Source organism: Engystomops pustulosus, chromosome 7 (assembly GCF_040894005.1).
Source record: "Engystomops pustulosus chromosome 7, aEngPut4.maternal, whole genome shotgun sequence".
Lineage (NCBI taxonomy): Eukaryota > Metazoa > Chordata > Amphibia > Anura > Leptodactylidae > Engystomops > Engystomops pustulosus.
The window spans coordinates 181,709,542-181,721,955 of NC_092417.1; the positions used below are offsets into that span (position 1 = coordinate 181,709,542).

General features: G+C 43.0%; 1 protein-coding gene across 1 annotated transcript in view; it reads right to left on the minus strand.

Moving 5' to 3' along the window:
* Positions 1–8,453: 8,453 nt before the first annotated feature.
* LOC140070299 (vomeronasal type-2 receptor 26-like) overlaps positions 8,454–12,414 on the minus strand; it is a 46,879-nt gene continuing 42,918 nt past the window's right edge. Inside the window, exon 7 of the mRNA XM_072116650.1 lies at positions 8,454–9,370. Within this exon, the coding sequence (XP_071972751.1) occupies positions 8,454–9,370 (917 nt within the window). The remainder of the gene's footprint in view (positions 9,371–12,414) is intronic.

A 12,414-nucleotide genomic window follows, 5' to 3' on the forward strand; every position in this document is an offset into this window, starting at 1 on the left:
CACCTCATCATCCTCCGATCCCTAAGTCTGCACCCTCCTCGGACTTCCTGCCCTGACAACAACTTCACCACTGTCTGACAACCGTGTCTCCTCATCGTCCGACACCTCTTTACACACTTCTTCCACTTCGTCAATAATGTCACCATCACCCACAGACTGCGACCGGTGGAAAACCTGGGCATCGGAAAATAGCTCAGCAGCAACCGGACAAGTGGTTTGTGACTGTGGGAGGGGTCCAGAAAACAGTTCCTCAGAGTATGCCGGTTCAAATGCCAAATTTTGCTGGGAGGGGGCAGACTGGGGGGGAGGAGGCTGAGGTGAAGGAGCTGGAGGAGTGCTGATTTCGGTGACATGGGTGGACTGCGTGGAAGACTGACTGGTGGACAAATGGCTAGAAGCATTGTCCGCAATCCACGACATCACCTCTTCGCACTGTTCTGGCCTCAACAGTGCTCTACCACGAGTCCCAGTAACTTCAGACATGATGAACCTAGGGAGTGTAGCTCTGCGGCGCCCTCATCAGCAGGCGGTGTCTCACCCTGCCCAGGACCATGGCCTCGGACCCTTGCAGTAGTTGGACGCCCACGTCCATGCCCTCGTCCTCTACCCCTAGCCCTCGGGTTAAACATTTTTTTTTTTTTTAAACAAAACGATGCTATCCTATTGCTATGGCTAGTTTCTAACCGACACTGACAGCACAAAACTGGATTTTGTGCTGTGCCTGATGACTTTGACTTATCAAAAGAAATAATCGTAAAAAAAAATAAATCAGAAGACTGTGCCTAATTCATATCAAACCCCTAATAAATTGTCCCACTTCGGTGTTTGAGGTGGATATGTGTGTCACTAAGAGCTAAACACAACGGTCGCAAGTCTCCCTGCAAATTACTCACAATATGGTACTAGCTGCACTACTAGTGGCAGCAAGCCCAGCCACAGGCAAACCAAAAAAAAAGGAAAATATAACGCTATTGTAGGCCTAAATAAGCCGTTGGGGTTCTCCTATGGCTATTTTCTAGCCTACACTGAAAGCACACTGCTTTGCCAGATTACTTTGAGTTATAAAAAGAAATAAACGTAAAAAAAAAAAAAAAATCAGCAGACTCTGCCTAATTCAAATCAAACCCCTAATAAATTATCCCACTTCGGTGTTTGAGGTGGATATGTGTGTCACTAAGAGCTAAGCGGTCGCAAGTCTCCCTGCAAATTCCTCACAATATGGTACTAGCTGCACTACTAGTGGCAGCAAGCCCTGCCACAACCAAACCAAAATAAAGTAAATATATAACGTTATTGTAGCCCTAAGAAGGGCTGTTGGGTTCTTGTAGAATCACTCCTGCCTAACACTATTCTAATAGAACACCCTAACGCTTTCCCTGACCAGCAGCAGCTCTCTCCCTAGCGGCATCCAGACACAGAATGATCCGAGCAGCGCGGGCAGCGGCTAGTCTATCCCAGGGTCACCTGATCAGGCCAGCCAACCACTGCTATCGACGTGTAAGGGTACCACGTCATGCTGGGTGGAGTGCAGAGTCTCCTAGCTTGTGATTGGCTCTGTTTCTGGCCGCCAAAAATCACAACGGCGGGAGATGCCATTTTCTCGAGCTGGCGAAATACTCGTCCGAGCAACGAGCAGTTTCGAGTACGCTAATGCTCGAACGAGCATCAAGCTCGGACAAGTATGTTCGCTCATCTCTAGCTGTCACATAATTTTATTCACCGAATTCCCCAAAGGGTAAAAGGGTCATATCTTGTTTCCAATTATAATTCCTTACTATTTCACTCATTGTACAGAATTGGTATTAACTGTACATACATAGTTTAGATGACTGATGTATCTATAAATTATTTAAGAAGTCCTCTGATGCAAGGAATACAGCAACATCCGCATGTTACATGTATCGCTGCTACAACCTTCATTTCGCAAAATTACCAAAATTTTCTACTTGTTCTTTTGATAATTATGTGCCTTTTTTAAATTCTTTATTCAAATTCATATACAATAATTAACAAAAACACCAGAAAAACAAGAATATGACTTTTACTCTAATTATGCAAGCGTTAGATACATAATTCCAGATTTCATTTTAGTACATATATCTAAACATTTAAACAAGAATATGTATCCATCAATTCTTTCAAATACCATTAGCATGCATATTCTTGCCACTAATCCATATAATATCTACCCCCCGCTATATCCCACCCCAGCCTAACTTGGTAAGAAATGGAGAGAAAAAAAAATTCTAGATAGGGAACTTCATGTCTCTTCGCTTTCCTTATCCAGCCATCTCTTTTACCAGACACTCTCTTTCCTTGCCTATATTGAATTTTTTCAAATCTTTTTATTCTATTCAATCTGTTATACAAATCTTTAATCACTAGAGATCTGGTTGATTTCCATCTGTAGGTCAGCACACATCTATCTATCTGTAGGGCCACCTGTAGGGCCACCACCATCCATTGAACTTCATCTCTGGAATCAGTTATATCAGAGGTGTTTCCAAGGACCAACACGTCCGGTGACTTAGGGACAATTAATCCAGAGATTTTACATACCTCTACATGAACTTCCTCCCAGAATTGTAAAACCCACCTACATGTCCATAACCATATGCAAAAAATCTGCACTGAGTTCCTGACATCTAAGGCACTTTTATGTCTATATTCTCTTAAAATTATTAATCTTTTTTGGGGTGTAATATAATCTGTACACAAGTTTAATGTGCATTATTTAAGGGGTTCTTAAATAGCCAAACTTCCAGCCTTCTTCTATATACTTGCCCATTGTGTTTCTGAAAGGGCTCCAATGTCTTCTTCCCACTTTATTTTACTGTTATCATAGAAATTTGCAGAAATATATTTGTTAATTTTAGATACTCCACAACGTGATTCCTATCTACCCTTAAATATTGTCTCTTGCTTATAATTTTAGTTCTATAACTGAATATATTGATAATAATATTTATCCCCTATATTGTGCAAGTCTCCGGTCCACAAAAAATTGTGCTATTAATACCCCTATCTTCCTGAAATTTCTGACCCTTAATTAAGAACGCAGGGTTTTTCCGCTCATTTCTCGCTCTCTACCTTCAAAAATCCATAACTTTCCCGTAATGTTATTTATTTTAACATGCCGTGTACTGCGAAGCTGAAAAAAAATTCCAAATGTGGAAAAATTGGAAAAAAAAAAGCGCACATGCGTCACGTTCTTGTGGGCTCAGTTTTTTCGACTTTGACTGTGCACTCAAAATAACACCTCAGCTTTATTTTTTTGGTTCGATCGCAGTGATACCAAATTTATATAGGTTTTATTATGTTTTAATACATTTTCAAAAATTAAACGAATGCGTACAAAAAAGAAAAAAAATGTTGCCATCTTCTGGCGCTAATAACTTTTTCATACTTTGGTGCATGGAGATTTGTAAGGTGTCATTTTTTGCAAAATGAGGCGACGTTTTCAATGCTACCATTCTCAGGTCTGTGCGACGTTTTGATCATTTTTTATTTAATTTTTTATGTGATGTAACAAGGTGTAAAAGTCGCATTTCGGACATTTGGGCGCCATTTCCCGCCTCGGAGGTCACCGCCGGCCGTAACCGTTTTTATATTTTGATAGATTGGGATGCGGCGATACCTAATATGTTTGTGATTTTTACTGTTTATTATGTTTTATATCAGTTTTAGGGAAAGGGGGGGTGATTTGAATTTTTCATATTTTATTAATTTTTTTTAATTTTTAAACTTTTTTTTAAATTTTTTTTCCACTATTTCTTAGACCATCTAGGGTACATTAATCCTAGATGGTCAGATCGCTCCTACCATATACTGCAATACTTCTGTATTGCAATATATGGCATTTTTGCAGCTCATTCATTACAATGAGCCACTGGCTCATTGTAACGAATCTGCAGAAGCCAGATTAGTGGTTATTAGCGGTGAGGGTTTGCTGCAATATGCAAAAACCCCCACCTTTGTATGAAGAGGACTCAGCCCTTGAGCCCTCTTCATACACTCCTTATACCTCTGCGCCGTAGAGCTACGGCGCAGAGCGTTAGGGGGTAAAATTACCACATCTCTTTCAAGTGATAATTATTCCATAGTGGGGAATATCTTGTACTATTATTTAACTCACAGTGCTTCCTAACTCAATCTCATACTTTACTGAAGCATCTTCATATTGGCACACATGCTAAATCTGTGGATTCCAATGCCCCAGACTCCAAAAGAACAAACCCATTATTGAAGTCCAAATGTACCTTTTGTGCAATACCTTTAATTTTTATATCATCATTACCTCAGCTAGCAATTTAACACTGCTATTACTGGAGGTAGGGCTAGCAAGCTGCTTACTTTAGTAAACAGTTTCTAGAGACAATATTCGGGTGATGGGGTGGATTCCGATTTTTGTTTTCCAAAACCCGGGAGAGCATCACCTAAATCTATGAACACCTCAATAGTGATTCCACACAGAAATTTGAATTAATTGGTGTGTCACATAAAATTTACACAAACAAAAAGAGGCTGGGTATCTTATACCTGATTATCCCCTCTGTCCTATTTTTCATGCCCTCCCGAAGTTACATAAAGACCTTCCCACCAACCCTACGTCCTTATATCTCAGGGGTTAATTCCTTATTGGAGCGTCTTAGCAACTGGCTAGACCAACAACTCCCACCTTTAGTTAAACTAATGCCAGGTTACCTACAGGATACGAAACAGGTCCTTAGATTAATGTCGAATATCACCTGGCATGAGGATTGTGTGTGGGTTACATGTGACATTTCAGCATTGTACACTTGTATACCACATGAAAAAGCACTTATAGCATTACAACATCATATGCAGACATATACTTACAGTAACTCATGTATTGCTCAAAAATAATTGTTTGTTTATTTTTATGGAAGATATATAGACAATGGTCTGCTTATTTGGAGGGGTCATGTTGCATATATTACTGATTTCATGACGTATGTCAACAATAAAGTCTGTAATCTGAAGTTTACCCACAACATTAGGAATGCCAACACCACATTTTTGGATAGGAATGAAGAGGATGAAGCAGCACTCCAAGATAGATGAAAAAGTGAAGATTTTATTCCACCATAAGAGCGACGTTTCGCCTTATCTATAAAGGCATTCTCAAGCGTTTTTGGATGTTACTTTACGGGGGAATATTACTACTGGAATCATAGACTCTGAATTATATTGTAAGAAAACCAGTGGTAATTCCATACTACAAGCCTCGAGTTGCCATCCGTGACATGTAATTAAGAGTCTCCCAGTAAGAGAATTTATCTGAGCACGAATAAACTGTAGCACCACACAGGCATTTTCAAAAGAATGTATTACTATTAGAGATGAGCGAGTATACTCGTCCGAGCTTGATGCTCGTTCGAGTATTAAGGTACTCGAAATGGCTTGTTGCTCGGACGAGTATTTCCCCTGCTCGAGATCGAGCATTTAATTAAACAAACACAGTGAAGAACAATGAAGAATAGAATAAAAACAGTGAACACAGGATCATTTAAGTGAAAAACACAGTGAAGAACACAGTGAAGAATAGATTACAGATGTTCGGCACATCTGCTTACTTGTCGGAAGATACACGCGGAACGGCAGCAGGGAGACATCGCGCACCAGGGAGACATCGGGCGCAGCAGGGAGACATCGGGCTCAGCAGAGACACATCGGGCGCAGCAGAGACACATCGGGCGCAGCAGGGAGACATCGGGCGCAGCAGGAAGACATCGCGCGCAGCAGGGAGACATCGCGCGCAGCAGGGAGACATCGCGTGCAGCAGGGAGACATCGCGGGCAGCAGGGAGACATCGGGCACCAGGGAGACATCGGGCAGCAGGCAGACATCGGGCAGCAGGCAGACATCGGGCACCAGGGAGACATCGGGCAGCAGGGAGACATCGGGGAGACTTCAGTGGAAGAAGAGGAGCGGATCCCGGGACAGCGTATCTCCTCTCCCGACAAGTAAGCAGATGTGCCGAACTTCTGTAATCTATTCTTCACTGTGTTTTTCACTTAAATGATCCTATGTTCACTGTTTTTATTCTATTCTTCACTGTTCTTCACATCTGCTAACTTGTCGGGAGATAATATACGCGCGGAACAGTGAAGAATAGATTGCAGATGTTTGCAGACATCTGCTAACTTATGAGAAGGCATTCTTTTTCAATTAAATAACACATTTTATTCCCGAACCATGGTCCCTTTGAAAAATGCTCGAGTCTCCCATTGACTTCAATGGGGCTCGTTATTCGAGACAAGCACTCGAGCATCTGGAAAAGTTCGTCTCGAATAACGAGCACCCGAGCATTTTAGTGCTCGCTCATCTCTAATTACTATTACTACGACAAATAGGCTCAAAGAGAGAGGATACTGGGATGGCAATATAAAGAGAGCAATTAACATTGCTGAGAGCAGGACCAGAGAATCTTTATTAGGGAAACGCAGCAGTACTGACAAATACTGAGTCCATCCCACATAAAGTTATTTTTTCCGCTACATACAGTGCGGATTTCAATGAAGTTACTGATATAATTAGATAATACTTACCGGTATTATTTGCTGATGCCAAACTAAAGAGTAATCTGCACCCAGATTGTCAGTTTGTCTCGCGGAGAGCCCGCGCGGTGGGGAATGTCGTTTCACCATCTAATTTTTCCTCTAAGGTACAGGACAGTGCAGACACATGGTTGAGCGTTAAAGGATCTTATGCAATTGGGGGCAACAGGTGCAATGTCTGCTATTTCATGACCAATAAAAAATCTTTTTTCTCCATACATGTTAACAAGTCTAGGAATATTAAGACATATATAAACTGCAACACTAGACATGTAGTTTACCTGGCCCATTGCAATACTTTATGGGGCAGATTTACTTACCCGGCCCATTCATGATCCAGCGGCACGTTCTCTGCGCTGGAATCGATTCCGGACGGGATTTATGAAGGTAGTTCCTCCGCCGTCCACCAGGTGGCGCTGCTGCGCTGAAAAGCATCTGAATGCACTGGAATTCACCGAGCTGGACCAAGTGAAGGTAAGCGATTCCCAAGCGACACATTTTCCGTTTTTAAATGCGGCGGTTTTTCCAAATACGTCAGGTTTTCGTTCGACCAAGCCCCCCGATATCCATCGCGCCAAAATCTTGGGGCAATACAGGGGAAATCGGCACTAATGGGAAATATTCGGGTAACACGTCGGGAAAACGCGAATCGGGCCCTTAGTAAATGACCCCCTATATACTTTATACACTGCAATATACATTATATTGGAAGCACTGTTCGTCCCCTTAAAAAAAGAATTGCAGAGCACATTACAGATGGCTCTAAACACACGGATAGGAACATCTCCTACTTATCGACACATTTTCACAACATACACAAAGGAGAATTTTCTTCATTGAAGGTTACTGGTATTGAAAGGGTTACTACTCCAGCTAGGGGTGGTAACATTTACTAAGAGTCACACATCGCACTTCTGTCGGACTGTGCATCTTTTTCTGGGATTGCAGAGGTATTTATGAATTGTCTGCACTGAGATTTTGGCGCACTCTGTCTTTTTCGGCGAAGCTGCACTGCTTCCTTGCGGCCTAATTTAGGGGGAGAGCCAGCAGAGCATCCGACTGATCCAGACTGAGCGCTGGATTTTAGCGCTGGGATTGTGTGGCACGTGATCGGACTGTGGCGAAGCTGCACTGCTTTCATGCAACAGAAATCAGAGGGTCTTTGGAGGATCCAACTGATTTGGACTGAGCGCGGGATCTAAGATTCAAATTGTGCTGCAAGGCCAAGCACTTACATGCACCAGGAAGAAGAAGGTGAACTCCGGGGACCTGAGCGGGGAAGCGACACATGCAGGATATCGGACGCACAATCTTAGTGACTCGCCACACAGGGGAATTTTACACGAAAAATGCACTTACATGCACCAGGAAGAAGAAGGTGAACTCCAGGGACCTGAGCGGGGAAGTGACACATGCAGGATATCGGGCGCATGATCTTAATGAATCACCGCACAGGGCCTTATCGACAGGCAATGCACTTTCGTGAACTCCGCGTAACCGGGTAAGTAAATGAGCCCCAATGTCAACAGAATATTAGCAGAATTTGTAGAATGGTCAGATACTAGGATTGAGATTTATGCAAAATAAGAAAATTACAAGTGCCCCTAAATCTCTGCAGCAGCCTCTACAGCATGTGATACAGTATGAGGGGGTGAAAGAACCTTTTTAAGTTAAGAAGGAAAACATGCAACATTTCTCAAATAAGAATGAGAATTTCATTACTATGTGCATCATATGGTGATTACTTTATTACATTTAATTTATCTCAGGTCTGGAGAAAAGTTGAGAAGCATTTACATCCTAAAAGCCAAACATTAGAGGTCAGTATGAAAAAGGTCAAAACCACCTCCGTGAGTATAGGTTTGCCCAGAATCATTTATGTAACATTGTATTTTTTGGGTCTAGTATATGATTTCTTGTATTTATTTCTGGCATAAATATAATTTTATAACATTTGGGGAGAAATATACATCCCAGCAGCCCAGCGTTAGAGGTCAGGATGGCAAATATCTCCACGGCCACCATGTATTTCCCTCTGGTGCTGAGATAAGCCGGGATCATGGCAATCCAGACACTGCAGAACACCAGCATGCTGAAGGTGATGTACTTAGCCTCATTAAAACTGTCCGGTAATGTCCTGGCTAAGAAAGCTGTAATAAAACTAACCGCAGCCAGGACCCCCATATAACCCAGGACAGAGTAGAACCAAAGATCTGACCCTTCATTACACTGAACTACGACCTTCTCCTTATAAGAGTGTGTGTCCAGCTCCTGGAAGGGAGGCGAGAGGGTCACCCAACTCATACAGAGGACAACCTGGACCGAGGAGCAGATCAGGAGCACACAATTAGGGAGTCTCACTCCAGTCCATGTTCTCCACACACTTCCAGGCCTGGTGGCTTTGAAGGCGATGTAAACCGTGATGGTCTTGGCCAACAATGAGGAGATGGACACTGAGTGGAATATTCCAGTAGAGATCTGACGTAATATGCAGGTTATATCCACAGGACGACCGAGGAACAAGAAGACACAGAGGAAGCTCAGCATGATGGAGACCAGGAGAACGAAGCTCAGGTTCTTGTTATTGGCTCTCACTATTGGGGTGTCACGATTTGAAATAAATGTTGAAAGAATGAAAATAGTCAAAATACAGAAAAAAAGTGATAAACAGGAAAACCCTATTGTAATGTCCTCAGTATAAGATAAATATTCAATCTCTTTAACTAAACAAAATGTTCTGTTGTCATCTGGCCACGCGTCTTCTGGACATTTCATGCAGTCTTTACTGTCTACAAAACAAAATGTAAAGAGAGAAGCTCATTACTCAGAAACCTTGGATGAAGATTAGAGATGAACGAGTATACTCGTTCGAGCTTGATGCTCGTTCGAGTATTAAGGTACTCGAAATGGCTCGTTGCTCGGACGAGTATTTCCCCTGCTCGAGATCGAGCATTTAATTAAACAAACACAGTGAAGAACAATGAAGAATAGAATAAAAACAGTGAACACAGGATCATTTAAGTGAAAAACACAGTGAAGAACACAGTGAAGAATAGATTACAGATGTTCGGCACATCTGCTTACTTGTCGGAAGATACACGCGGAACGGCAGCAGGGAGACATCGTGCACCAGGGAGACATCGGGCACCAGGGAGACATCGGGCGCAGCAGAGACACATCGGGCGCAGCAGAGACACATCGGGCGCAGCAGGGAGACATCGCGCGCAGCAGGAAGACATCGCGCGCAGCAGGGAGACATCGGGCACCAGGGAGACATCGGGCAGCAGGGAGACATCGGGGAGACTTCAGTGGAAGAAGAGGAGCGGATCCCGGGACAGCGTATCTCCTCTCCCGACAAGTAAGCAGATGTGCCGAACATCTGTAATCTATTCTTCACTGTGTTTTTCACTTAAATGATCCTATGTTCACTGTTTTTATTCTATTCTTCACTGTTCTTCACATCTGCTAACTTGTCGGGAGATAATATACGCGCGGAACAGTGAAGAATAGATTGCAGATGTTTGCATACATCTGCTAACTTATCAGAAGACATTCTTTTTCAATTAAATTACACATTTTATTCCCGAACCATGGTCCCTTTGAAAAATGCTCGAGTCTCCCATTGACTTCAATGGGGCTCGTTATTCGAGACGAGAACTCGAGCATCTGGAAAAGTTTGTCTCGAATAACGAGCACCCGAGCATTTTAGTGCTCGCTCATCTCTAATGAAGATACTTAGTCTGTTAAAAGGTTGAAGGTAAATTCCTTCAAAGAAGAAGGTATTGCCCAAAGGGAATGCCTCTTTTCCTGGCCGGTGGGTGGTATGATTCTCAGGAAAGAGTTTGTGGACGTGGGTTTTCTCAAAATAGTAGTTTTCAATTCACCATTGACATTTTTTTGAATCAAGGTGTCAAGAAATAGGATACGAGAGGTATGAATTTCATAGGAGAACCTAAATCCCGATGTATTGCTGCTCAGATCATTTATCAGCTTATCAAACTGTTCATTGGTGCCTTCTCACGTTATAAATATATCACCAATTAAACGAGCCCAAAGGCTCAGCATATCAGTGTCTATTTGGCCTTCCCCTCCTTCACTAAAGACACAGCAACATTCTCTCCATTCCAGGAACAAGTTGGCGTATGTGGGTGCGCACGAGATACCCATGGCTGTGCCCCTGAGCTGGTGGTACAATTTGCTGTCAAAAGTGAATTAATTGTGAGTCAATGAATTTCCAAAAGTTCCAACATGAACTTGTTATGTGCCCTACACTTCCATAGGGTGTGATAGGTTCCTGTTATGGTAATGGGTGATATAGGGTCAGGGACTGTATGTATCATGTGGATCCTTGCCTTAATTTGACATTTATCCACCATTCTCTTTTTTTACTTGTCTATCAACTCCATTTGTTTCTTGGTATGACTTACCACAAAAACTACTCTGTGCTGAGAATCATAACTTCATTCATGGCCTTAAAAGAGCAATATAGAGTATCAATCCTCTGACCATATTCACTACCACAAGGTGAGCCCTCTAGATCTATCCATTGGTCTGTTGGTGAGCCATATATAGGAGTATTCCTCCAGTGGGTTTATATACATAATTATGTAGACTGGTATCAGCTACTGGTTTAAGTAAAGTTTTTATATTGTTTCACTCTTTTGCTTCATTTTTAATCACCAGTTGTACTTTGGTTCATTTGCTGTAAAATACAATGGTGCTGTACAGGAGCGTTGTTAGGGCGGTAAAAGATCTGGGACATGGGCCCCAATGCATGTGTATCGCACTTTCAGTAATACCTGCTCCTGTGCATAACCCCCTCACATTTGGTTGTGCCAATAACAACGTTACTGAGGGTATATGCAGCTACAGAAACCACAGGAGAAATCCCTACTTGTTACATGCAGCGACTGCAGGTGACGTGTCAATTTCACTATGAGGCCCGGAACCACCATGTCTCCTCTTTAGCTATCTTTCTTTCCTGTGGAGTTCACCACACAGATATCTTATGTCCTTCATTGTCCCAAAATCTTGGTTCTCTGAAGGTGCATTCACATGTTACAGTTACAAATGTGGAACAGGTTTCCCCTTCAAACTCAAATTCACCCGTTCAGATCAGGTCTTTTACCTGTTCAATTAACAAAACTGCACCTAAAACCACCTCAAAACTGATTGTAACTGCAACATGTGAACACACCCTGACAGTGTTATCCTGCTGCTGCCCCTAACACTCTCCTAAAATACACGTTTGCATTTAAACAAATACAAGACACCACACGCTCGTTATCGCATGTGAGGGCAAACCGAGGCCTGTCCTACTGCCACGTGTGAACATGCCTCAAGAAATGTCCCCCCCCAGTAATGTCCCCACACAGTCCCCTAGTAATGTCCCCCACAAATCCCCCCAGTAATGTCTCCCAGACACAGCCTCCCTGTAATGTCCCCAGTAGTGTCCCCACAGACAGCCCCTTTGTAATGTCCCTCAGTAATGTCCCCTACACATAGCCCCCCCTGTAATTTCCCCACAAGCCCCCTTGTAATGTCTCCAGTAGTGTCCCCACAGACAGCCTCCCTGTAATGTCCCTCAGTAATGTCCCCTACACACAGTCCCCAGTAATGTCCGCACACAGCCCCCCTGTAATCTCCTCAACAAATCCCCCCAGTAATGTCTCCCACACACAGCCCCCTGTAATGTCCCCAGTAATGTCTCCACAGACAGCCTCCCTGTAAGGTCCCCAGCAGTGTCCCCAAAGACAGCCCCTCTGTAATGTCCCCCAGTATTGTCACCACAGACAGCCCCCTGTAATGTCCCTCAGTAATGTTCCCTACACAC